Source organism: Phoenix dactylifera, chromosome 8, assembly GCF_051530095.1.
Source record: "Phoenix dactylifera cultivar Ajwa chromosome 8, Ajwa_hap1_PhDact_Kaust_v1.1, whole genome shotgun sequence".
In the NCBI taxonomy this organism is placed as follows: Eukaryota; Viridiplantae; Streptophyta; class Magnoliopsida; order Arecales; family Arecaceae; genus Phoenix; species Phoenix dactylifera.
The window spans coordinates 13,526,664-13,554,183 of record NC_143197.1 but is presented as its reverse complement, the minus strand read 5'-3'; the positions used below and the strand labels follow the sequence as shown (position 1 = coordinate 13,554,183).

The 27,520-nt window shown below is 45.9% G+C and overlaps 3 protein-coding genes across 4 annotated transcripts in view; all 3 read left to right on the top strand.

Moving 5' to 3' along the window:
* Positions 1–2,204: 2,204 nt before the first annotated feature.
* NRPC1 (nuclear RNA polymerase C1) overlaps positions 2,205–27,520 on the top strand; it is a 67,708-nt gene continuing 42,392 nt past the window's right edge. The window contains exons 1-8 of one of the 2 annotated variants that reach the window (XM_039116935.3): positions 2,205–2,524; positions 2,603–2,694; positions 2,837–2,966; positions 4,144–4,293; positions 4,445–4,601; positions 14,284–14,465; positions 14,627–14,739; positions 14,854–14,953. In XM_039116935.3, the coding sequence (XP_038972863.2) occupies positions 2,630–2,694; positions 2,837–2,966; positions 4,144–4,293; positions 4,445–4,601; positions 14,284–14,465; positions 14,627–14,739; positions 14,854–14,953 (897 nt within the window). In that variant the 5' untranslated portion in view covers positions 2,205–2,524; positions 2,603–2,629. Of the gene's footprint in view, positions 2,525–2,602; positions 2,695–2,836; positions 2,967–4,143; positions 4,294–4,444; positions 4,602–14,278; positions 14,466–14,626; positions 14,740–14,853; positions 14,954–27,520 lie in introns of both variants that reach the window. The other variant, XM_039116936.3, reaches the window with a different exon arrangement.
* Positions 7,754–10,904, top strand: LOC149752979 (uncharacterized). The gene has a single exon (XM_089924796.1). The coding sequence runs from the start codon at positions 7,897–7,899 to the stop codon at positions 10,759–10,761; it is 2,865 nt and encodes a 954-aa protein (XP_089780922.1). The 5' UTR covers positions 7,754–7,896; the 3' UTR covers positions 10,762–10,904.
* LOC149752978 (uncharacterized) lies at positions 10,820–12,946 on the top strand. Its single transcript, XM_089924609.1, has 3 exons — positions 10,820–10,868; positions 11,023–11,100; positions 11,843–12,946. Exons 1-3 carry the CDS (start codon positions 10,820–10,822, stop codon positions 12,817–12,819), a joined length of 1,104 nt encoding a protein of 367 aa, XP_089780735.1. The 3' UTR covers positions 12,820–12,946.

Sequence of the window (27,520 nt, the reverse complement as noted above, 5' to 3'; positions counted from 1 at the left end):
CATGGTCCAACGGACTCATCGTCTTCGCCCCTAGCGGGCATATCATCATGCTCTGACTCAGGAGAGGGCGATGGCATGTGAGCAGGCTCGGGAGAAGCAATCCTAGCACGACGTCTCCTAGCTGACGCCGTAGGTCTAACTCTGGAGGGACCGGGATCCATGTCTGAAAATATAGAAATTCAATGTTAGGCTATATCAAAGAAAATAATTCAATTGCATACATAAATGATAAATGATAAAACAAGCCAAAAAAGAAACAAGTTACTTCTTGGAATCTACATGATTGGGTTTTGTGATAAATAATTCAATGTTACTTCAATTGCATACATAAATGATAATTCAAAAGTATACGACTCGTAAACTCAAGACATAACTCAATAATAGACTTTACCTAAAACTATGCCGCAGTTCTTAGTTTTTGTTTTTAGTTTTTGTTCGTTAACTAATGTTGTGGTTTTATTATTTGATAGAGCATTTGATATGAGATAATCATTCCAAGATCAAGAATGACATCGATGAAGGTAACAAGATCATCATATTTGGATGCACCATGTTAATGCTATATGATAATGATTCTAAATTATCCCTACTTCTCAAATTACTATCTAATCTAGTAATGAAAAACTTGTCCTTGATGTTGGGTATCCAATTCACCCTAAGGACGTGATCTAGGCTAAAATTTGGGAATAAAAATAATCCTTAGTCTAGCAACAGAAAAAAAAAAAAAATTTGGATTCGGCCCCATGGGGACCAAGATACATTGGGTCGGCCTCATGGGGCCGAACCAATGTATTTTGGTCGGCCCCATGGGGCCGACCCAATTGCAGCGGGTCGGCCCCATGGGGCCGAACCGAAGGCACTGGTTCAAAGAACCAGTGCCGAACGATTTGGGGAGGCGGGGGGGGGGGGGGGGGGGGGGAGCTACCTCGAGGTGGTCGTGGAGGCGCCGGCGAGGTGCTCGTTGCTCGGGAGATGGCCGGGGAGGTGGTTCCGGAAGAAGCCGGCGAGGTGGTCGGAGATCGGGAGAATGCCGGCGACGAGAGGGAGAAGGGGGAACAGGGGGGTTTTGGGCGTTGGCGAGGTGCTTTGGGCGGAACAGTTCAAAGGGAGACGGAGGGGGTTTGGCCGCCGGCGAGGTGCTTGAGGCGAGGTTTTTTGGGCGGAAGGGAGAAGCCGGCGGGTGTTTTGGAGGGGACGAGCGGGGTGGGGGGGGGGGTTTGGGGGGTGTAGAGAGCAATTTAGGTGAGGGGGTGGGGAGGGTGAGGGGTAATTTAGGAATTTTTAATTTTTTAGGGGTGTCCTTAGCAAATTGGGGGGGGGGGGGGTAGTTCTATATACACCCCCCCTATTGCTCAGGACACCCCCCAAAAACCAAAAAAAAAATACCCAAACTAACCTTTAGTGTAATTACCATATTGCCCTTGAAATTTTCTCATACACCCCCCTCCTCCTCCTCCGTTTCGTTTTGAAAAGAAAAAAAAAACCCCCCCTCAAACCCCCCTTAAACCCCTCGATCCATTTACATCGTTTAGGCGATCTTTGAAGGAGATTTAAGCCCCATTCGAAGCATGGACAAGCAACTAGTGATTTGGGACGAAGAATCGGCCGCAAAGGTACGTGTTCCACCTTGTTTCGAAATTTTTTTTTTTTCACGGTTCGTGCTCCGTTCGGCACTGGATCGCCGCCGAATAAAAGGCTTCTGTTCGGCTGAACAGTGCCGAACAGAAGCCTTCTGTTCGGCAACCCTCAACCGAACAGATCTGTTCGGCTGCACAGTGCCGAACAGAAGGCTTCTGTCCGGCACTGTTCAGCCAAACAGAAGTCTTTTTTTCGGCGATCCAGTGCCGAACGGAGCACGAACCGTGAAAAAAAAATTTCGGGAGAAGCCGGCGAGGTGGTTCCGGGAGAAGCCGGCGAGGTGGTCGGAGATCGGGAGAATGCCGGCGACGAGAGGGAGAAGGGGGAACGAGGGGGTTTTGGGCGTTGGCGAGGTGTTTTGGAGGGGAAGAGCGGGGTGGGGGGTGTAGAGAGCAATTTAGGTGAGGGGGTGGGGAGGGTGGGGGGTAATTTAGGAATTTTTAATTTTTTAGGGGTGTCCTTAGCAAATGGGGGGGTGTAGAGAGTATTTAATTTTTTTTTAATTTTTGGGGGTGTCCTGAGCAATAGGGGGGGTGTATATAGAACCACCCATGGGGGGGTGTAGAGAGTATTTAATTTTTTTTTAATTTTTGGGGGGTGTCCTGAGCAATAGGGGGGTGCGCGAAGATGGGCCGATCGGGTCCATTTGCCCCTTGCGGGCGATGCAAGCACCTCGCATGAGACTGCCTCAAGATTAAAACCCGCCAGTATTCGCCGCTGCTGCCGAACGCGGAGGCGGAGGCGGAGGCGGAGGCGGGTGTTCTTAGCACGCAAGGCTACGGTGTCGCTACTCGTGCCCCGCCCCACGGGCATCGACCTACAAGAACTCCAATACCCTCCCAAAACCCTGACAAAACCTAGGGTTCTTCCCCTCGGATTAGCAATCGTGATTTCCGATCGCCCTATTAGCTTGACGTTCGCCGACAATCTGGTCTCCTGAGTTTGATTTTCTCTCCTCTCTCAGTGTTTTTCTCGGCCTTCCTCGCTCGTAATGATGCAGGAGAAGCTGAGATGCACGAAGGAACCCTATATCGAGGACGTCGGCCCTCGAAAGATGTAAGGCGAACGAGTTCTTGGAACTCTGACTTCAAATATTAGACTGATTTCCAGTTTTGCTTTCTGATGTCAAGTTTGTTCTTTGGAAGTGCAATCATTCTATTTTACATTATCTCCTCCCTCTGTCTCATTTTTTCTGCAGAAAAAGCATTCGATTTAGCACCTTTTCTGGTGAGGACATACGGAAATTGGCGGAGGTGCAGGTCTGGAATAATAGAATCTACGACCTTAATCTGAAACCGATCGAGAATGGTTTGCTTGATCCTCGAATGGTACTTCTTGGTCTATTTGTCTTTTATTATCTCTTGATTTTCTTCTTCTTAGTTACATCTTCTTGATTGGATTAGCATATCTTGTACCATCACGCTCTTTTTCTGTTAAAAGAAGATTAAATATAAATACATGATATGAATCTTCTGATTTCATGTTACATTGGTCTTCAACGGGAAATAGATGCCAGAGAATTAGGATGATACGAGGCAGTCTCAATAAGTTTGTGATGGCATCATCATGAATTTTAACCATTTACGTGGAAGACTTACTCCAAGTTTTTGACACACTTCGAACTCAGCTGAATTTTAGTGTCTGTTGCATCTAGCAAGGACTCTTTGGAGAGTAATTAAACAACTCCACTATACATGCATCTTCATGCTTTATAGGGATGATGATGTTCGTAGGCCGGTGAACATGGGCCAGGAGTATGCAGTAGTTTTATGACCACATGAAGTTTGCTCTGCTAGTGCCTGTTACTCATGTTTTGTCACTGGAAAATTTCAAAGTTGTAAATCTATGACCAGCGCCTGATGATCAAGAGTGGGCAGTAGTTTGATGACCACATGAAGTTTGCTCTGTTAGTGCCTGTTACTCATGTATTGTCACTGGAAATTTTCACAGTTGTAAATCTATGACCAGCGCCTGATGATCAAGAGTGGTTGCCTTGAAGGCCTTCCATGAATGATACTGGTGTCTCAAAAAGCTGACCTGCTGAATGCAGTTCTCGGTGATACTACATAAATGCTGTTTAGTGGGAAGCTTGCTGAAGTCTCTCGGTCTCTCCATTTTCACCTTAAAAGAAATATTGTTATTATATCAGCAAACACATGATATTTCTTAACAGGGGTATCCATAGTTGCCGTATAATAGTTGTTATGTCAATGGTAATGAAAAATTATACTAAGTGAAAAAAAGAGGGGGTACAATTGGAGAGGCGCTTCCCCAAGCTGACATGGAAGCAAGATAATTGATAAATATCTGCGTACATGCCCATCATAGCATTCAGATTCTTGCTAGAGTCACACTCACTTAGGATATTTTTTCTTAGAAAAGAAATTTTAAATACTAGTGGTCTTTGTAGGATACGTAACAAAACTATCTGTCTTATAGTCATGTTTCATTCTAATAAAATGCAAATGTATTCTGGTGTCATGTTCTCTTTATTTAAAATTGCAGGGGGCTCCCAACAGACAAACTGAGTGCGCTACGTGCCATGGAAATTTCACTGATTGTCCTGGACACTTTGGATACTTGAAGCTCATACTCCCTGTTTTTAATGTTGGCTATTTTAATTCTATACTAAACATTTTGAAGTGTATTTGTAAGGTACATCTCTTCCTCTAAGACAAGTTTTATAGTTTTCTTGAAATTTAGAGCTCGAGTCGCAAATTTTATTTATGTAATTTATCAGAAACTTTTACTTTTATTATGTAATGATGCTGATTTTAATGTTAGTGTGCTATGATATGCTTTATAGGGCTGTGGTAGGATACTTCTTGACGAGACACTTCGCAAAACATATTTGAAGAAAATGAGAAATCCTAAAGCAGATATCCTTCAGAAGAATGCTCTCATGAAGATAATTAGAGACAAATGCAAACCTTGTCGTTGCCTCCGTTGTGGATATGCAAATGGTTAGTTTTATGCTATTACTTCTTTATAGTGCACTTTCTTTGTTGTTTGCCATCTATTATATTGTAGGTCCATGCATCATGTTTGACTTTCAAATGAATCTTTCATTTTAATGCCTTCTGTTGCTTTATTGTGAACTTGAATCCTGGAGATGAATGCATTTAAAATTATTTCAAATTGCCCTTTACCTCATGGAATGTTATTTCTCATTTTAGACTGGTTTATCTAAGCTTTGTCATTCACTAGTCTCTTTCTTCCTGTCAATCAGGTTGTTTGACCTTTTCTGACTAAGTTGTGGATAAAGTTATGTTGAGGTAAAACTTTGAAGGAAAATTTTAAAGAGCCCATGTTTCCATGGATTACATGCTTTACATAAATTCTTGCTATGAAACATCTCCATTAAATGCTGTTTGGCATCAAAGAAACCAGGTAGTCTGAATATCAAGGTACACTGAACCGGTACTGGTAGGCGTACCGGTTGCCTACTGGACCGGTTCGGGACCGGTTTGTACTGGAACCGGTCCGATATGAACCGATATTTGTTTTTATTTTTTTTTTTTTTGGTTCACGTCTGCGCGCGGATGTGGTAGAAAAAGAAATTTTTTTTTTTGGTTTGCGTCCGCACGCGGAAGCGCCAGGGCTGCCCCGTGCGGGTGCGTTGCCCCACGCGGGCGGGAGAACCGCGCGCGGGGCGGTTCCAGTGCAAGGAATCATGCCTGCACGCGGGGAGGTTCCTAGCATGGGGAATCACGCACGCGTGCGGTTCAAAAGGAATCACGCTCGCGCGCGGTGGAACGGCGCTCGGAAACGCATTGGGCGGGGATGTTAGCCACCTCAGCCCGCCAAGCCAAATTTCTGCAAGTTTGGCCGAGGCCAACCTCGGCCAAGAGCAACGCCTGGGTCAAATCCACTGCTTGGAAGTCTGCCCAAATAGTGGCCAGCACATTCAGCCTTCGGCGCAGCCCCGCACAGGCCATTCCCAGCGCCCGCGCGAGGTTCTGCGCCCCCTGCAGCAGCGCGCGGCCCACCGCGCGCACAGCCGGCCTCAGCCGCACGCGGCCAACCGCGCGCCCAGACGAGCCACAGCACGCGCAGGCCCCTGCGCGGCCTCCTTGCAGCAGCACAGCCGGCGGCACCCGCGCCAGCCAGCGCGCGCACCCGCGCGCACGACCAGACGGCCGCCTGCACACGGCCGCCAGCCCGCGCGCGCACCGGCACGCATGCCCGCGCGCGCCCCCGCGCGCACGCCTGCGCGCCCATCCGCGCACCCGACTGCGCACGGCCCCCAGGCAGCACGCGCAGCCACGCGCCAGTCCGCGCCCGCCCAGCGCGCCCCGCGCCCTGCGTCCGCGCCCGCCCAGCGCGCCCCGCGCCCGCGCCCGCCCGGCGCGCCCAGCACTATGCGCCCGCGCCCGGACCTCACCAGACCAGGAGTCGGCCAGCACTCAGCAGGGCCGCCTCCCCGCCTCTCGCCAGCAGTTGGCGCCCGCGCAACAGTGGGTTGCGCGCACGCCAAGCATGGGCATGAGCACGAGCGGCAGCCAAGGGCACCAGCCCATACGTGCGGCCATGGGCACGCACGCATCAGGAAGCACAGCCAGCCCAAGGCACGGCCAGAACAGCATTCGGCCGAGCGCACCACAGTCAGATCAGCCCAAGGGCAGCGCACGGGTCAAGCTCAACCAAAGACACAGCGGAGCAGCCGAACCCGCCCACATTGGGTCCGGACCAGCCAGCGCACGAGCGCCCGAATGCCCAGGATGGAAAGCCACGGTCAGCCTGGCCCCGCGCATCCCTGAAGACACATGGCAGCCATCCGCCGACCAGGCGCCCAGCCAAAGAAGGAAGGCAGCGGTCAGCTCGAGCCCGCGCGCACTAGCAGACACATGGCAACCATCCGCCGACTGAGCGCCCAGCCAAAGAAGGAAAGGCACGGTCAGCCCGATCCAGCGCGCGACCGAAGGCACATGGCAATCATCCGCCAAGCAAGCGCCCGGCCAAGCAACTGTCAGCCCAGCATCGCGCGTGCCAAAGGACAAGTGGCAGCCATCAACGCCCAAGCGCAAACAAGGAAAACCATCAAAAGATTGCGCCCAGCCAAGGCCAACAAACAGGGACACTTGGCAGGCTGCCAAGCATCAGCGTCGAGGCAAACCAGGAAACCGCACGCAAAGAATCCGTGGAGGAGCCTGCAGGCTCTTCCATGGCCAACCGACCCAGGCTGACACGGGCGGCCAGGATGCATCAGGCCGCCAGATGAACGCGCGTCAAGAGGACACGCCAGTGATCCGAGGGAAGCTCGAGCCAAAGGCAGCAAGGCATGGCAAACCAGGAAGCAAGCTCGGCACAGCAGGAAACACAGCCCAGCCGCCCGGCGCAGCAACCAAATCAGGCTGCGCACGGGCAGATGGCAGCATCAGCAAGCGCCACGCACAGAGGCCAAGCCAGCAGCCAATCCCGAGCGCCCAAGGCAAATCAGCACATGGCCTAACCAAAGGCCAAGATTGACCAGGCCATTGCGGCCGAAAAGGAAGATTGTTAGCCTTAGAATTGAGTCCATAATAAGCCACGGCAGTAGGCCTATAAGAGGAGCCTTTAGGGCCCTTTGATCTATCATATCTCATATCTCTTAGAATTTGGTTTTTCCTCAAAGGAGTCAAGGGTTGTATCCCTTAGTTTGTCAGCCGCAAGGCTCATGTTCTAGGGCGGGGAAAATCAGCCCCCCTAGGTTTGTTCTTAGGTAGTGCAAGGTCCCTTCCCGACCTTTGCCAAGAGTCCTATTGTAATCCGGTGTTTAGTGGAATGAAATCATATTTCTTTCAACATTGAGCCCCACCTTGGTTTCTTCCCATCGCCGGCAGCCCGAAGGCAAGCACACGGCGTGGATTCCACGGCAACAAGAAGGAGAAATCTTTTTTCCGCTAGGCACTCCTTGCATCTTCTGTTGAAGTTTCATCTTATGGGAAGGATGAGAGAGCTGCTGCCAGATTCGGAAAGATACCCACCAGCAAGTCGGTCCCAAGGCAAACCGCCAACACCAACCCTCAACCTTAGACGCTTGGGCCGGGGATCGGGACCGCAACCCCCGGGTCGCTAACACTGGTGCTTTCATTGAGAGACTTCAACGGAGATCGTCGGGTAATCGACTTCAGTCCAAATCCACGGAAGGGCGATCTCAAGGATATCTTCTAACTTTTCAGATCTACATACCTCATTGTTTTCCTATTGAGATCTGAAAATCAGATTTGTAATACATTGTAAAAGCACAAAAAAAATCTGATTGTAAGGGGTTGTCTCATGGAGTTGGATAGGGAGTCCTTTAGCCCCCAAAGGCTCTTTGAGACCATTGAAAACCATAACACCGAGATGAGTAGGGTGTTAGAGCACTTGGTAACCTCCCTAGCCACCATAAGAAGAGAGAGTAATGCAAACATAGAGCGGCTTGAGAGGAGGTTTGCAGAAAAAAATCATGAGGGTGAAAGAGAAAGAAAAACAAGAGAGGAAAGAAGAAGAGGAAGTAGGAATGCATGTGGAGAAACCCTAGAAGATAGATGGGCCGGTGGCATCCCCATGGAGGATCGGCCAAGAAGCATGGAAAGACCCATGAGTGAACCCATAGGAAGTCCTCATTCTTGTAGGCCTTATGGCCGACATGCACATGAAGGAAGAAGAAGGGAGGATAGGGTGAACCATGAGGGAGGTTTCGGACCACATGAGAGAGGGATTAGAAGACCCAAGATTGAATTTCCAACCTTTGGAGGGGGAGATCCTTATGAGTGGCTCGACAAGGTCGAGCAATACTTTCATGTTTATGAGACCCCTAGAGAGGAGAAGGTAACCTTGGCAAGCTATCATCTTGAAGGAAGGGCCAATAGATGGTGGCGGTGGCTAAGGAACATATATGAGAAGGAAGAAAATTATTTGGGGTGGACGGCCTTTGTACAAGAATTCATGAATCAATGGGGGCCTTCACCTACCATCAACCACCATGGCCAATTGGCCAAACTCAAGCAAGAGGGCAAGGTCCAAGCTTATATCGACGAGTTCCGACAACTTCAAACTATGGTAGAAGGATGGTCGGAAGAGGCACTACTTGGCACCTTCGTGGACGGGCTCAAGCCTTGGCTATCCAAGGAGATCAAATTGAAGCAGCCCACCCGTCTACAAGAGGCTATGAGGATGGCGGAGATCCTTGACCAAGCCAACATCCAAGACCGGCGGACCAAGGAGAGCTCCAACCGCAATGTGCTGCCACCCAAGTTCCAACCGGCAGCAAGCACTTCCAAGCCTCAAACAGCCGCTGCATCAACCTCCAAACAGCAACCATCCAATGTTAAGAAGCTCAGCCGAGAAGAGGTTCAAGAGAACATCAAAAAAGGATTGTGCTTCAAGTGCGGCGCCAAGTGGGAGAAGGGCCATCATTGCAAACCGGGCCAATCCTATGTGCTGAAAATTGACAGCAGCAGCGAGGAAGAAGTTGATGATGCCTCAACCAGCAGCTCCTCGGATGAAGAAGACTCTACCAAGGACCAACCCATCAGCCCCTTGCCAAAAGACGCCGAGCTATCCCTCCATGCACTCACCGGCGTTCAAAGACCATCAACCATGAGGATGACGGCATGGATCGGCAAGCATGAAGTCTCTTTGCTCGTTGACAACGGGTCGTCCCACAATTTCATCAACCCGGGAGCCTTGCAGCGAGTAGGACTCAAGGGAGCAGCAACCGAGCCATTCGAGGTCAAGGTAGCAAGCGGCGAACGGCTCAAATGTCAAGAAGTTGTCAAGGATGTGCGACTCCACGTCCAAGGGGTAAGAATTTCTGCAGATTTACATATACTACAACTTGTAGGCTTGGACGTCGTACTTGGCAATGCATGGCTCCGAGGCATTGGTAAAGTAGTCACCGACTACAATACCATGACCATGGAGTTCCGGATCAATGGAAGGAAGAAGGTGTGGACAGCACTCAACCACAAAGAAGCCCTACCGTGCGAAGCCAACATGATCGAATGCCTATGCCGGGGAGGAGCCCTTTGCTTCACCGTCGTGATGTCCAACCAAGGAGTGGCTGTGGAGGGACCTCAACCGCAGCCAAAGGATGATTTGAAGGACCTTCCACCGCAAGTACAAGAGCTACTTGCAGCATATCAAGGAGTTTTAGCCATGCCAACCACACTCCCTCCCAAGCGCGCCTTCGACCACTCCATCCGATTCAAGGAAGAAGGCAAGCCAATCAACGTACCACCCTATAGGTACGCGCACTTCCAAAAGGGAGAGATTGAAAGACAGGTTGAAGACATGCTGAAACAGGGGATCATCCAACCAAGCATTAGCCCATTCTCATCACCGGTTTTGCTAGTGAAAAAGAAAGATGGGTCTTGGAGGTTTTGCACCGATTACAGGGCCTTGAACGAGGCCACCATCAAAGATAGATTCCCAATTCCAACCGTGGACGAGATGCTTGACGAGCTCCACGGTACGAAGTACTTCACCAAACTTGATCTTCGGTCCGGCTACCATCAAATTCGGATGCGCGATGAGGATGTCCACAAGACCGCATTCCGCACACATTCCGGACACTACGAGTACTTGGTCATGCCCTTCGGACTTTGCAATGCTCCATCAACCTTCCAAGCAGCCATGAACCAGGTATTCAAGCCGCACCTCAGAAAATTTGTGATTGTCTTCTTCGATGACATCTTGATCTATTCCAAAACCCTAGAAGAGCATATGCGGCATTTAGACCTAGTCTTGCACACTTTGGAGGAACATCATTTCTTTATCAAACCCTCCAAATGTGCCTTTGTACAAACTGAGCTAGACTACCTTGGGCATGTGGTATCCGGGGACGGTGTACGGGTTGATACCCGAAAAGTGGAAGCCATGACAGATTGGCCATTGCCCAAGGACATTTCAGCCTTGAGGGGATTCTTAGGGCTCACGGGCTACTACCGGCGCTTCGTCAAAGGTTATGGCCTCATTGCAAAACCCCTCACGGCCATGTTGAAGAAGGATGGATTTGCATGGACATCAGCCGCACGCCAAGCATTTGAAGACCTTAAAAGAGCCATGACGCAAACACCAGTGCTTGCATTGCCGAACTTCAGCAAATCATTCCAAGTCTTCACCGACGCAAGCAATGAAGGAATTGGACGGTACTAGCTCAAGACAAGCGGCCCATAGCATTCATTTCCAAAGCACTCGGGCCACAAAAGAAAGCATGGAGCACTTATGCACGGGTGCTTCTCGCGGTGGTACATGCGGTCAAGGTTTGGAGGCCTTACCTCCTAGGGCGGCGCTTCACCATCATCACCGACCAACAAGCTCTCCGGCATCTCCTTCAACAGAAAATCGTGACCCCGGATCAACAAAAATTCCTGGTAAAGTTACTTGGTTTTGAATATGATATAATATATCAACCAGGAAAGGAGAACAAGGTGGCCGACGCTCTCTCACGCAAGGAAGGAAGTCCATTGCTCAAAGACACCCCTGAGGACAAGGGTACTCTCCAAGGAGGGGGGAATGTTAGCCACCTCAGCCCGCCAAGCCAAATTTCTGCAAGTTTGGCCGAGGCCAACCTCGGCCAAGAGCAACGCCCGGGTCAAATCCACTGCTTGGAAGTCTGCCCAAACAGTGGCCAGCACATTCAGCCTTCGGCGCAGCCCCGCACAGGCCATTCCCAGCGCCCGCGCGAGGTTCTGCGCCCCCTGCAGCAGCGCGCGGCCCACCGCGCGCACAGCCGGCCTCAGCCGCGCGCGGCCAACCGCGCGCCCAGACGAGCCATAGCACGCGCAGGCCCCTGCGCGGCCTCCTTGCAGCAGCACAGCCGGCGGCACCCGCGCCAGCCAGCGCGCGCACCTGCGCGCACGACCAGACGGCCGCCTGCACACGGCCGCCAGCTCGCGCGCGCACCGGCACGCATGCCCGCGCGCGCCCCCGCGCGCACGCCTGCGCGCCCATCCGCGCACCCGACTGCGCACGGCCCCCAGGCCGCACGCGCAGCCACGCGCCAGTTCGCGCCCCGCGCCCCGCGCCCTGCGTCCGCGCCCGCCCAGCGCGCCCCGCGCCCCGCGCCCGCGCCCGCCCGGCGCGCCCAGCACTATGCGCCCGCGCCCATCTGGCGCGCCCGGACCTCACCAGACCAGGAGTCGGCCAGCACTCAGCAGGGCCGCCTCCCCGCCTCTCGCCAGCAGTTGGCGCCCGCGCAACAGTGGGTTGCGCGCACGCCAAGCATGGGCATGAGCACGAGCGGCAGCCAAGGGCACCAGCCCATACGTGCGGCCATGGGCACGCACGCATCAGGAAGCACAGCCAGCCCAAGGCACGGCCAGAACAGCATTCGGCCGAGCGCACCACAGTCAGATCAGCCCAAGGGCAGCGCACGGGTCAAGCTCAACCAAAGACAGCGGAGCAGCCGAACCCGCCCACATTGGGTCCGGACCAGCCAGCGCACGAGCGCCCGAATGCCCAGGATGGAAAGCCACGGTCAGCCTGGCCCCGCGCACCCCTGAAGACACATGGCAGCCATCCGCCGACCAGGCGCCCAGCCAAAGAAGGAAGGCAGCGGTCAGCCCGAGCCCGCGCGCACTAGCAGACACATGGCAACCATCCGCCGACCGAGCGCCCAGCCAAAGAAGGAAAGGCACGGTCAGCCCGATCCAGCGCGCGACCGAAGGCACATGGCAATCATCCGCCAAGCAAGCGCCCGGCCAAGCAACTGTCAGCCCAGCATCGCGCGCGCCAAAGGACAAGTGGCAGCCATCAACGCCCAAGCGCAAACAAGGAAAACCATCAAAAGATTGCGCCCAGCCAAGGCCAACAAACAGGGACACTTGGCAGGCTGCCAAGCATCAGCGCCGAGGCAAACCAGGAAACCGCACGCAAAGAATCCGTGGAGGAGCCTGCAGGCTCTTCCATGGCCAACCGACCCAGGCTGACACGGGCGGCCAGGATGCATCAGGCCGCCAGATGAACGCGCGTCAAGAGGACACGCCAGCGATCCGAGGGAAGCTCGAGCCAAAGGCAGCAAGGCATGGCAAACCAGGAAGCAAGCTCGGCACAGCAGGAAACACAGCCCAGCTGCCCGGCGCAGCAACCAAATCAGGCTGCGCACGGGCAGATGGCAGCATCAGCAAGCGCCACGCACAGAGGCCAAGCCAGCAGCCAATCCCGAGCGCCCAAGGCAAATCAGCACATGGCCTAACCAAAGGCCAAGATTGACCAGGCCATTGCGGCCGAAAAGGAAGATTGTTAGCCTTAGAATTGAGTCCATAATAAGCCACGGCAGTAGGCCTATAAGAGGAGCCTTTAGGGCCCTTTGATCTATCATATCTCATATCTCTTAGAATTTGGTTTTTCCTCAAAGGAGTCAAGGGTTGTATCCCTTAGTTTGTCAGCCGCAAGGCTCATGTTCTAGGGCGGGGAAAATCAGCCCCCCTAGGTTTGTTCTTAGGTAGTGCAAGGTCCCTTCCCGACCTTTGCCAAGAGTCCTATTGTAATCCGTTGTTTAGTGGAATGAAATCATATTTCTTTCAACATTGAGCCCCACCTTGGTTTCTTCCCATCGCCGGCAGCCCGAAGGCAAGCACACGGCGTGGATTCCACGGCAACAAGAAGGAGGAAGATACCCACCAGCAAGTCGGTCCCAAGGCAAACCGCCAACACCAACCCTCAACCTTAGACGCTTGGGCCGGGGATCGGGACCGCAACCCCCGGGTCGCCAACAGGGGAACCGCATGCGGGCGCGCGGCCCCGCGTAGGGCGCTCTGCCTTGCGAGAGCGTGCGTGCTGTGGTTTAAAATCTACAGCATGTGTACTGTGATTAAAAAAAAAAAGCCGGTACCGGTGCCAACCGGCCGGTTTGCACGGGTACGAGACCGGTACGCATGCATACCGGTTGGTACCGGCCTGAAAACAGTTGGAACCGGTTTTCACGTTGTCCGGATACTGGTTCTAGATCGGACCGGTCCGTACCGGGCCGAATTGGCCGGGACGGTCCGGTTTGGCAGACCATGCTGAATATTATACATGTTGAATGCGTTGTCAGCATCCAATTAGTGGATCGTTTGCTCACACATGGACTGCAGCCTATACTTTTTTGTGTGCTGTTTGTTGTGAATTTGCAAAGTTGGGAACTAACCCTTCTTGTTGAAATAGTTTTTGGTTTGGGGCTTCACGTTATTTTGGAGTATTCTACAATGAGGGTGGAATATTTCTGTCTAGAGGGTGTCGCTCTCCTTTCTTTTGTCATTGCTTTAGTCTTTTCCTCTTGTGGGGCTTTATAGTGTTACCGTAACTGGGTAGAAGGCAATATGACTATTCCATCATAGTGCGGGTGGGTTTGAGTTAGGGTCAGCTAGTACGAACAAATCCTGGTCAATTCTCACTTTTTGAAACCTGATAGGAACCAGATAATCTCGAGATAAAACGAACCAACACAACCAAGACCGGGTACGTTCAGTTTGGTTCTTAGGTTAAAATTAATTAAAAATTCATTCCAAGGAAACCTATTAAGAGACAAGTGGTAAACAACATGAACCAGCAAATAATATGTTCAAGAATATCGCAGAAATAACACATATGATTTTTGTTTTGAAAAGTTAACTTCCTGTTTCAGCCATTTTTTTATTCTCTCTCTCTCTCTCTCTCTCTTTCTGACTAGCACTTGTATATTCTTAAGTGCAGGTGTGGTGAAAAAGGCAAGATCTGGACTGTATTTTATTCAAGATTTTAGCAAAACTGCTGATCCAAGTGTAGAAGAATTCCGTTCTGCATTATCTCACACAAAAGATAAAACATCTTTCCAAGTTTCCCATGTTTTAAGTGCTGTTGCAGTTCTTTCTCTTTTCAGAAAAATGCTTGATGAGGTATAAGCTCGTTGTTGTCTACAATTTGCTGGCTACCTACAAGAACCCCCCCTCTCCCCAAAAAAGAAAGAAAAAAAAGGAAAAGTTTGTGTTAGGATGGAGTTTTGCTTGTTTCCTTTTTTAAATTTATAGGTTCATAATTTTGTTGTTTTGTGGTACAGGACTGTGAATTGCTTAATCTTTATGATCGGCCTGAAAAACTTATTGTGACACATATTGCAGTACCACCTGTCTCTATTCGCCCTTCTGTCATCGTGGATTCTGGAAGATCAAGGTCTGTTTGTGCAACATTTCCTTTCTTATGCTATAGTTGCTTCTCTAGGAAAATAGCATTTTGACAGGACATTTTTTTCACATGCTGAAGTAACTTGATTTTTTAATCGTGCAGCAATGAGGATAATATTACAAGCATATTAAAAAATATAATCAATACAAATTCTATACTTCGAGAGGATCTTGAAGGTGCTGCCCCTCCATTCAAGTGTTTGGTGAGACTTATTACTACTCGTTTGTCATCTCATCATTTCTTGGTACTTTGTTTAAACATTTTGGCCAGATCTACTAGTTTCTTGAAAGTTTTGATGAGATGTTTGGATTTGTTGTGCTAAATATCAAATTTTGTTTGAAGTTCTTTATTCAGTTTCCCTGTATATTTCCTTTATGTTTTACAGAGTGTGCTATCCATATTGCTTTTTGTGAAACCTTTATTGGTGGCAGTAATATGCTAATTGACATGTGGATCTTGAGCACATAACCATAATTATGATTATAAAGTCTTGTCCTATATATATGGGGTTGGCTCTTTGAATCCTCATTCACTGAGTATTCCTATTTAAGGAGACCTCCAATATCATCTCAAGCTTTTCCTTATTTTTCTTCACAAATTCATCCTTGTTACTATAGGCCTTCCCCTCTCTCCTACATCTGAACTAAAGACTAAATTAACCTTCCTTATTGGAGCTTGTTCAAGTTTTCTTGTACATGCCTATAGTATCTTATTTGATTCTCCATCACTTTGTTTGGCCAAAGTGATAAAAAATCCGAAAATCCAGGTATGTGCAACTTCAATAGTTTTTGTAGTTTGACTCAAGATCTGTGAGCTGTCCCAAATCGGGTGGCATAGAGCATGACATACTGACTCAGCCAAGAAACAAGACCGTTCAAGCTTTGGGTTTGGGCAAGGGCTGAACCTCTCTGTTCCATGATTGGAATTGACCCATCTGGGCAGTACAAATTGTTATCTACCAATTCTCCATCTGCTTAGCGATCTAGAGAAAATAGGTTTTTGAACCTTTTCTCTGTTGTTTCTTGCTTGGGTATGTAGAAAGAGAAGAAAATGGAGGGAGAGGGTGAGTTTGGGAGGAGATCCCCCACCATTGTAGCTGGATTCAAACCTAAATAGTGAGAATTTCCCCACCTCTTCTCTTGTTTCTAATTTTTATGCCAAAAGTGACTGAATAATGAAAAAAACCTAAGGGAAATCATGCCAAAATTTTGTACTTTGGCATAATTTATTGATATATTGTAGACCTATTATGATCTACAACTAATATTTATCTTTTACTAAACTATATTCTTGGATAAAAAAATTTAAAAAGAAATAGTTTATATCAAGGTTTGCCGTACTGGATCCGGTAGGCTTACCGGTCGCCTACCGGTATGGTTCCGGTTCGTTCCGGAGCCGGCTGGTATGAACCGGCCAGCTCTTCCCCGCCGAAGCTGGGGAAGAAGAAGAGGAGAGAGAGCGTGGGGAAAAGAGGGTGGGAGGAGATCCGTGGCCGCCATCGGAGAGCTGCAGAGGGGCAGCGGAGGCCGGGGGGCGGCCGAGACCGTGGGGGAAAATTTGGGGATTTTTAAGTAAAGTCGGCACCCGATTTGCCAACTTAACTTAAAATCTCCAAATTAAAAAGCTGCGGCAGCGGCCTCCGCGGGCTTCGCCACCCCCCGGCCTTCGCCGCCCCTCTCCGGCTCTCCGATGGTGGCCACAGGTCTCCTCCCTCCCTCTCTTCTCCACGCTCTCTCTCCTTCTCTTCGTCCCTGGCACAGAACCGGCCCGTACCGATTTTCATTGCTTCGGCGTACCGGTTACAGGCCGGACCGGTTCGTCAGACCTTGATTTATATATTCATCAGTAAAAATTAGGAGCAAGTTGTCATGATCCAGAGGGATGTATGCACTTGTTATCTTTTTTTTTGGCAGCATTTAGCTTATTTTCGAGCATGTTTAGGCAAGGTCCACCGAATTGGTATTGGGACCTATATCGGTCGGTGGCCAGATCGGTACGGTACTGGTTCGGTATGGTACCGGTTCGATACCGTATCAACACGGTATGTAGAGGAGTGCCGGTTCCAAACTGGCATGCTATTTTTTTTACTATTTTTTTACGTTTGATTCATTGGCAATTAATTTTTTCAATATTTTTAATGATTTTAAGTATAATTTGATGTTTCTTGATATTTTTTTACGTATCTATGATCCTGATATATCCTAAATGATGCCTTTTGATTAATGAGATGATGCATGCTACAAGGAGCAGTATAAAATATTCTAAAATCAATTAGTAAGATACAAAATATAAAATAATACATTCAATTACATATATTTAAAGTACAATATACATACCGATATTTAAAATCTCATCGAGTGGCGATGCCTCTCGTAGATATATCTGAATTATTAGCATAATTAGGTGGTATATTAGCCTCCTTTATCCAAGCGACGCTGTAGTCCTGTACGGTCATTCCATAAGGAATGTTTTTTGGGTTATAACTATTCTTGGATCTCTCACTAAAGCTCTAGCTCTGAGAGGTGTCTTCTGGTTGATAATACGACTGTAAAGGGATCCATCCGAGTATGCCGGCAACAAAATTCGACGTGTAAAATGCTCCGAACTGTGGAGGATAGTAGCCATCGAAAGACGATACCTTAGACACTATATCCATATCCGTATGGGTCATATATTGCTTGTGGCTGCTGGTAATAAGATCCAGCATACTACTTGGAACTCGATAGGTCTATTGATCTTACTCCATGTGTGAGGTTATTTGCAACTACAGCTGTGGATTGGAACCTCGGGTTCCGGTAGTAAGTTGCAAATAGAGTTCATAATTATTTTAGTAAAATTGTACAAGTACAATCTAATTTTTAATGTTCTTGCTTACCTGCTAGATGCAAGTTCCTACCGTTCAATGATGTCGATGTACTTCTGGGCATGCGTCGAATCTGCCTTTCTGATTTGATTATTTGCCATCTCTATTATATGATACAAGAAACCCATCTGGGAGTACTTCTCACTATCCACATTCTGAAGCACTTCGTACAATGGCTTGATAGTCTTTATTATCTTCTCGACTCGCTGCCAGAATGTTTGCCTTGTCACCAAGTCCTCCATAATGCTTTCCTCCGTGTCAACCCTCATAAATCTACTTTTGTGTTGCTCAGCATTGACAAACATCTAATGTAGGTCTGCTTTTCTCTTGAGGAGGCTATTAAGTACAATGTAGTTGGTAACAAACTGTGTCATATCTGGTCTAAAATTCTCTCTGCATACCTTCTCATAAGTGATAGGATCCATATATGGCTATACATATATCTGGTGATGGCTTGAATTGTCTCTACTGCTGCATCCTACGAATCTTCACAATGTCCATCAATATAAGGTCAATACAATGTGCAGTATATGGGATCCAAAAAATATGTGGCCGTTGTTCCACCAAGATCTTTGCGATAGCCTTATATTATGGCCTATTACAGTGATAACTTGCACGACATTCTCTTTTCCTATTTGATCAATTACCTCTATCAATATAAGGATGTACATGGTGTTGGGCACCTGATTGGAAGCATTAATCGACTTCTGGAAGAAAGTCTTCGTATCACAACATGTCAAGAAGTTGATGCTTCGCCTGGTAGGATTGGTCCAACCATCACACATCGTTGTCAATCCATACATGAGCTATTTGCTCCTGTACGAGACAATCTACTTCTCTAGCTTCTTATTGTTGTCAAGAAGCTCACCATAGATGTTCTTCAGTCATGGAGGATCTACACCGGGATCAACAACCTATATGGAGAAAATGACAGACTTATAGTACGTGTTGTCTGCCGCATTTGCTAGAATTTAGCTGAAGTGGAAACATGATCTAATAGCTCGCCACATATCTTTCTTCTTATCCTTCTTTGGTGTGGTGTCAACTCTCTATTGTTTCAAATCCTTACCGGGGAAGGCACGGGGATCTAAATCATGGATGATGGCTCTTGGTGGAATTTTTCAAAATTTTTTTTTTACTATGAAAAGCCTCCAGCATAGATGCAATACGGCTACCGCCTCTACTGACGGTCTTTTTAACTGAGGAGGTTCTTTTGAACTTTGGATATGCCCTGCTGGTTGTAGAGTTGGAGCCGGACTCACAGCGTGAGGGCCTAAATCGAGCTCTATATCGGGCCATCTTATTCTGCTGCCACTGATTATCCAAGCTTGCCTGAATGGCAGCCTAGATCTGTGCCTTATCGTCATTTGGAGCGGACGCCTCCTCTGACTTCTTGGAGTGATAAAAAGGTGGCTCTGCCGCTCAGCGGTCCATCTCTGCTTTGTTCTTGGCAGTCCTTTCTTTCGTTGCTATGAAATCAGCGAAGTGCTTCTTTACCAGTTGCCGGATCTCTTGTGGGCATTTTCGGTATATGGATACGTCAGGATAACCACCAACTAGGTGCTACTTCAACCTAGTTACTCTTTTCTTAAACTCTGTGTTGCACTAGTTGCACCTTCAGTAGTGTCGGTCCGTGAGCATTTGCCTATAATCCCAACCACTATCACGCTCTGAGTCCTTTTCCTCAATAGTTCCATTTCTGTAGATTTATCAAGCATGTCGGTTTATTAATTATTTAAAAATACTAAAATTTTGTTACGATAAAAAAATATTTTTTACTTCAGAAAATATATTTGACTTATCTAATACATAATACTATTTTTTATATTTTTTAATTTATTTATCTATTTTAATAATTTTAAATTTAAATATTTGCTTAAATACCGTAAATTCAGAAAAATATGTTTTCTACTTTAGAAAATACTTCTGAATTATGTAATACGTACTACTAATTTTTCATAGTTGGTATTAATTTTATATTTTAATTACTTTTTAAATTAAAATAATAATTTTTAAATATAATTATTTTAGAAAATTAATTTGAGCTCAGATCCATATAAAGCCTACTATGGATGCCATATATATTTTTCTAAGCCCGCGGGCATGCATCAAAGGCTATTTATTTTTCATTTTTTTAAAAATTTTGGCCTAGGACACTGCACATGATCGCATCTAAACTTGAATAAATGGACACCATATCTAGCTGAAGAGTAGCTTGCATGCCCCTAAATAAGTTTCTGATTTTACAGTCATTTTTTGAATTTATTTTATTTTTTAAAATTTTAGTGCAAAATTTTGGCCTAATCTTTCCTTATTTTGGAAAATTTTCGGCATTTTTCGGTATTGAAAAAAAGAAGAAAATGAGGTAAGAGAGGGGAAACATAGCTTGTTTTGGGTTGGATCCTCCTTGAATTGTCAAAATCAGCACATTTTTTTGGGCAAGGATGGGGTTTGAAGAAATGGTGAAGGAACGCCTGAGAAGGCTTTGAAGAAATGGTGAAGGAACGCCTGAGAAGGCCTTCATAGCGCACTTAAAAACATAGGGGGAAGGGGCAACTGGCTCGGACCAGTGTGAATCGGGCGGCTTGCACTAGTTCCGCTTGGAACTGCTTGGTTCGGACCGATTTTGAGTTCTATTGCCGAACCAACCTAGTCTCGCGCCTGGTCGGCTCGGTACGACCTGAACCGAGCGGTTCGGCCCGATTCGGTAGACCTTGTTTTTAAGGCTACCAAATTAAAGACCAAAATTAAGTAAATTTGAAAATAAGTAGGCAAAAAGACTTCATAGGCTCCAAAGAAAAAAATGTGTAGTATCCCTTCTAGATAGCTGCATTAGCCCAAATTATAATATAATTTTTAAATATTATTTTTTTAATTAGAATCTTGTATCCTAGGGCCACTAAATTTAGAAAAAAATGAAATATATGACAAATAAACATATAAAAACCCTAGATTTGAGTTGCATCATCTTAGAAAAAGGTCATGACCTAGTTATGGTCCCGGTAATTCGAGGTGTTAGGAGGGGCAAACTAGGATAGACCAATCTTTTGTTTTTGTTTTTTTGTGGTACCTTAGGATTCAAGCCCATGCCATTGCACTTGTCAGTCCAAACCTTTTACCATTACACCAAGCAATGGCCCCTTAGTTCAATCGTCTTGAGAAAACTTAAAATAAAAAAAAATACCTTAGGGATTACGGGGGACAGATCATAATGATCATGTGTACTCTATATTAGTATGTCCGTGGTATCATACCATATTGACACTACTTGACTAGCATGAGTCACAGTATTGATACAATTAACTTGGCTTAACATGCTTTGTGTTTGACTGTTAACCTGTTATCAACCCTCCGCTTTTTAACTTTGAGGCTTGGAAGCAACAACGATGGTGTTATAGATCTTGAGCACATCTTGAAAACTAACTTTAAAAAGCCTTATTTTAAAAGATTTATCTTCTGTGCCTGGTTTCTTTGCTAATATGGACAATTTTAGTAAAAAGGGTGTCCGGCGAATGAGGCTCTCTTCACTCTGGGCTCTGGTGAGGGTTAGAGATACACAGCCTTACCCTTCCGTGTGGTTTCTTAATATGGTCAATTTTAGTATCATCTTTATTTCCTTGGATGATAAGTGAACACCAACACAAGTGTTAAACTTGAAATCAGCTATTATCAGAGAGACCAAGGAAACATAACACATTGGACTGTTGCACCGACAGAACAATCTTAAGCCATAGTTTTAGTTCCTGTCTTCCTATTGGAAAAATGGTTAGCACCTTTCTCTTGAGATGGAATCTCTTATTTGAGGAAGGATCATGATTTCTTAACCTAGTCTCCTCTCTTTTCATGCAGGATTGCAACAATCCACTGGCTACTATTATACAATATTAACAATTTAACATCATCACTCCCTCCCAATCGCAAATCAAGACCATCTTTAGTAACTTTTTCATCTTGCTTCGTATTAGTTAACCAACATTCCCCTCCACCCTAATTGAGTCTGACATCAATTTCATACAAATTGAACAGAGGATAGATGATAACCAGATAGACTTTATGGGTTCCAATGATCATGTAGGAAATCCATATTGAGTGGAAGTTACACAGAAGGCTAAAGGCATGTTATTTGTGTAAGTATGATCCAGGTTCGTTATATTGGTTGAATTAGTTTGGATCCTATTATTTGTAATCTACCATTGGTCCCTTGGTCCCTCAGTTTTGAAATACCATTCCTTTGATTGCATCCATCCATGCACCTGATGTAAATAGGTTCATATGAGAAAAAGACACATGATTTAAGGTGATTGCACACCTACTTGAGTTTTGAATCAACTTTTTGCTGTCTCAGACTCTCCTCTATCAGACGTGCTTGACACTGGACACTGAACACAAAGACGCTAACTACAGTGTTTGGGGCATAGTGTTCATCTGTTACCTATTGGAAATGCACAATTTCTTCTTCTCTATCATCTCAACCATACGCATGTTTGATTTTCCTCCCAGGATATGTTTGATTATTTCATCAATATTCTTACATTTTCCTTATGATTATGCTGGCCTTTACGTTTCCTTTACTATTAAATTATTTGGGTCAGAAACCCTAAAGTAGGCATAACATAACCATCCCAAACCATGATATTGGATGGAATGAATGGCACAGCTTAAATGTAATCCTTTTTCATCTGTTTTCTGTAACATCATCCAAGGTCTATGTTTTTGCTCATCCAAGATCTATATTTATGCTTGTGCTATTCAAGTTCATGAGTAATATATAGCTGTTAGTGTTGGAATCTCTCGCACACCGCAGAAAATTCCAGAAAAATTCTGCGCGCAGCGGAAGAGGCATGCACGAGATCCCGTTCATCACGCATGAACGTATTTTAAAAACCATCGTTCGTAGATAGATTAGGATTAAATACTTTTACATAATATTAGGAAGATCAAATCTTCACCTTGTGCGGGTAGATATTCACCGCAATCTGATGATCGTAGTATTTGTTGAAAGGTTCACTTGAAACCGCACATGCGTCCAGCCTCTACGGGTATCCACACGAGGCAGAGGACCAATCCAAACTCTCTAATCTCCCCGGGGTGCTAGCTCCCTTGCAAAGATATGTTTTGATGGCTGAAATCCTCTCTTGATTTATCAACTCTTTGATAGATCTCAAGAGAAAGAAGAAGGACTTGAAAGGGAGGAAGAAGATCCCATCTTGCTGCCTCCTTTTCTTTTATTCTTGTGGATGGAAGAAGGGTGAAGAGAGAGCCACACGCCACCCTATTTTTCTTTGATGCTCACGGCTGAAAACCCAAGAGGAAGGAGGCTTTCCCATGGCACAAAAACCAAGAGGGGAGGAGGCACTCTCACGGCACAAAAAGGGGAGAGAAGGGGATCTCACAGCATCAAAAACAGCCTATTAATTCCTTTGCGGGGTCCGCCCCTTATTCTCCTTTTTTTTGTGTTTGTTTGCGGCTGAACTCATCCTTGGAGAGGGGGCTGCCGTATCCTCTTTTTTTTTTTTTTTGATGAGAGGAGGGGGGCCACATGCTCCCCTTTTTTGAACCCTAGGCGTGAGCTCGTACAAATTAGGAGCTCACGTCTATCTTTTTGGCAAGAGGAGGGGCGTACGCCCCTCCCTTTCTCTTCTCACGTAAAAACCAAGGGGAGGGGAGTACCTCTTATCCTCTCATGCCCCATGCCCAAGCCTCATCTCATGAGGTGCGTGGGCTCCACTTTCAGCCTCCTTAATTTCCTCATGTTTATCCATAAGATTAAATCAATTATGACTCTTAGAGTCCTAATCTAATTAGGACCCAATTGAATCATGACTCAATTGAACTCTTCAATCCTAATCCAATTAGGAGTCATCTTAATTTATTAGATCAAAATTAATTAGGACTTTAGGAATCCTAAATTAATTAGGACTCATATAATTTTAGTCCTAATCCAATTAGGACTTTAGGAACCTACTCCAAGTAGGACTCTAATTTAATTTGAAGTCCTAATCTAATTAGGAATCTAGGAGTCCTACTGCAAGTAGGACTCTTATTAAATAAGATCAAGCCCAATTAATTAAGTCCAATTGATTTAATTAAATTGCAATCCAATTGCAATTATTTCTTCTTCTACTCACTAACTTTTAGGGAGTTAAAACAATTATCAATCAAATTGATAATTATAAATTATTTGTGATTCCAAATCATAATTCAACCATCGGATCGGTCAATACCTCTAATGTGTGTGACCCCATAGGTTCTATTCTGTCTGGTAGTGAGATATACTGCGATCTCTATCACAATATCATTGAAAACTCCTTTCAATGGGTTGGAACAATTCCAACTCAACTCACCAGGGATCATCGATCATCAAGATAGTCCTTGTGAGTCTCACCATCCACCAGTGACACCTAGCAGCATGTAGTGGCTATCCAGCAGAATGGAATGATGAACCTCTAGGTGCAGTTATCGTATGATACAGTCCTTCTATCGTGGATCTCTACAGGATGGAGGTCATGGATAATTCGTCAAACCCCATCGTCTGTCATATGTCAAGATTTATTCGACTTAAGTTCGAGAGTGGAAAACTCCTTTTCCACTATACATACTACCCCGGCCGAGGATTTACGAAATCAGTCTCATAAATCACATAGGATCTCTCTTAACCTATCAAGATCGATAGATTCCATCTAGATGCACCCCTACTCCTACAATTAACCTACTGCAGCCAATCTGCACCACAAGAACCCAATTGGCTAGGGCTCATGTTTATGTTCTCGTCAAACTACAGCAACCTCAACGAGTGGATAGACATCCAAGTGACTACTTGCTATGGTCACGCTCAGTACCCTTGTTCTCTAACAAGCACTTGCACAATTGCTCCAGTGTCGCCACACTGTGGACTCAAGACTCGTCCATCAAAGAAGGCGATCTGTGCACTAATCTCAGCGGATCGATCACCGTCCTCGTGATGATCCATCGATCAGGAGCAATTCAGAAATTAATCACCAATGACACATGCCTCAAATTCTCAACTCTTGAGAATATGCGTCATAATCTTATTAATTTCTTGGACGATTCATGGACACATAAGAACATGAATGAAAAGAATGCCCATTCTAATAAATTCATTATTAGGTCAAGTACAATTTTATGTCCCAGAATAAAATAATGCGTCAGCCAAATTGGCTTCTAGGGCATACTTCTAACAATCTCCCACTTGCACTAAAGCCAATCAGTTATAAACCTAAGCCCCATCTTCTCAAGATGCGCTTCAGTTTTCTGCTGACTTATCTGCTTAGTGAATGGGTCCACCACATTTTTTGTGGAGTCTACTCTCTGATCCTCTACTTATTTCTTTTCTGGGTAGTCGCTTATTTGGTTAAGCCACCGCTCTATGTGCTTCAGCTTCTGGTGAGATCTTGGCTCTTTAGCTAGTGCTATGGTGCCTTTGTTATCGTAGTAGAGTGTTATTGCATCTGATGACATTACACCTAACTCAGCAATGAACTTCTTAAACCAGAAGGTTTCCACTGCTCCCTTAGATACGGCTTAACATTCAGCATCTAAGGTAGAATCTACAATAATCGGTTGTTTGGAACTCTTCCAATTTACTGAACCATCATTGCATATAATCTGATGTAGACTTTCTATCATCAATATGTGTGCATCCTTCTACCTTCAACTCTGATCTTCTTCCAAAGACCAAGAACATGTCCGTAGTTCTTCTCAAGTACTTAAGACTGTTCTTCACAGCTATCCAGTGCTTCTTGTCTGGATTTGACTGATATATGCTCGTGACACTCACAGCATGTACTATATCAAGTCATGTACATAGCATGGTATACATGAGGCTCCCTATAGCCGAAGTATAAGGGATCTTGCTCATCCATTGAATCTCTTCAGATGTGTTGGGGCACATTTTCTTGGAGAGATTTACCCCATGCCTAAGGAGTAATAATCCCCTTTTAGAGGTTTCCATGCCGAACCTCTTCAACACTCCCTCTATGTACATATTCTGTGACAGGACAAGTATCCTCTTAGATCTATCTCTATAGACCTTAATTTCCAAAATATAGGATGCTTTTCCAAGGTCTATTATGGAGAATTTCTTAGACAACCAAACCTTAACCTAGGATATCATCCACGTACAATACGAGGAATGCAATAGCCCTCCCACTAACCTTCTTATAAACACATGGTTCCTCCTCGTTCTTGATGAAATCAAACGATTTGATTACATCGTTGAAACGAGTGTTCCAACTCCGAGATACTTGCTTTTGTCCATAGATGGACCTTTGCAGCTTACAGACCTTGTGATCACCATCACAGTATCATGATATGCTGCAACAGTAAGCAATATTCGAATGGACTTCAGCAATGCTACAGGTGAAAAGTATCCTTATAATCAGTACCTTCGCACTGACTATAACCTTTCGCCACTAGCCTTGCCTTATAGGTCTCTACCTAACCATCCGAACTTAATTTTTTTCTTATAGATCCATTTACACTTAATAGGTACTATACCTTCTGGTGGATCTACTAAGGTCCAGACTTGGTTGGAATGCATGGAGTCTATCTCTGACTTCATGGCTTCCAGCCATCTCTCGGAATCGATGTCTAACATCGCCTCGTTGTAGGTATTGGGATCCTTACCTTGATCCCTATCTCCCATAAGGAACACTTCCTCTACATCCTCTGTAAGCATACCTAAATACCTTTCAGGCGGACGGAAGATCCTGCTAGATTTACAAGGTGGAGGAGGTACTACGTGTACTGGCTTAATATGAATAGGTTCTATAGGCACAATAGCTCGTTGCTCTTCAGAGACTTTCTCTTAGAGCTCATTTTTCCTCCCACTGCCTTTATCAAGGATAAACTATTTCCATGAAGATAGCATGTCGGTTCACAAATACTTTGTGATCCTTTGGGACGTAAAAATTGTATCTTAATGACTCTTTTAGGATATCCAATAAAACGAGCATTAATTGTCTTATCCTCTAACTTGTCCGTCTGTTGTCGCTTGACGTGGCCCGGACATCCCCAAATCTTGAGATGACCAAGACTCGGGTTCTTACCATATCAAATCTCATACGGTGTGGTAGGAACAGACTTAGAGGAAACACTATTCGATAAGTAAATTGCTGAAAGTAGGGCATCTCTCTAAAGAAACAAGGATAAATCAGTGAAGCTCATCATGGACCTCACCATATCCAATAGGGTTTGATTCCTCCTCTCTGACACCCCGTTGAGCTGAGGTGTACCAGGAGGGATCCATTGTGAAACTATACCATTCTTCTTGAGATAATCATGGAACTCTCTATTAAGGTGTTCACCTTCTCGATCCGATCGAAGAACCTTAATGAGTTTTCCTGTTTGTTTTTCTACTTCATATCTGAACTATTTAAACTTTTAAAAGATTCAGATTTATGTCTCACACACATATCCATACCGTGAGTAATCATCGGTAAATGAAATAAAAATTACAATCCCTAACCTGCGCATCGAATGGGCCACACACATAAGTGTGTACTAGGGTAAGTATCGCAGTGGACCTCTCCCATGTCCTACAAAGGGTAATTTGGCCATCTTTCCTTGAATGCAGGATTCACAAATCGGATATGACTCGGAAGTCAATGAGTCTAGAAGCCCATGTTTCTCCAATTTGTTTATTCTGTCTTCTCCTATATGACCAAGCCTGAGGTACCACAAATACTTTAGATTTATCTCATCTCTAGATCTTTTGGATCTTATGGTACTCACTGTTTGCTCAGATACATTCACAGATACATCCATATGTATGTGATAGAGACTGTCAATCATAAAACCACGTTGAACCAATTTATTTCTCAAATAAATGGAATAGTAGTCTTATAAAAATCTTTATGTGCTAAACAAGATACAGAAATCAAATTT

Coding starts and splice junctions, on each gene's coding strand:
- LOC149752979 (XM_089924796.1), top strand. CDS start 7,897: ATGGAGTTGGATAGGGAGTCCTTTAGCCCCCAAAGGCTCTTTGAGACC.
- LOC149752978 (XM_089924609.1), top strand. CDS start 10,820: ATGGAGCACTTATGCACGGGTGCTTCTCGCGGTGGTACATGCGGTCAA. Junction 10,869..11,022: donor CGGTGGTACATGCGGTCAAG/GTTTGGAGGCCT, acceptor TATATCAACCAG/GAAAGGAGAACAAGGTGGCC. Junction 11,101..11,842: donor AGACACCCCTGAGGACAAGG/GTACTCTCCAAG, acceptor CATGGGCATGAG/CACGAGCGGCAGCCAAGGGC.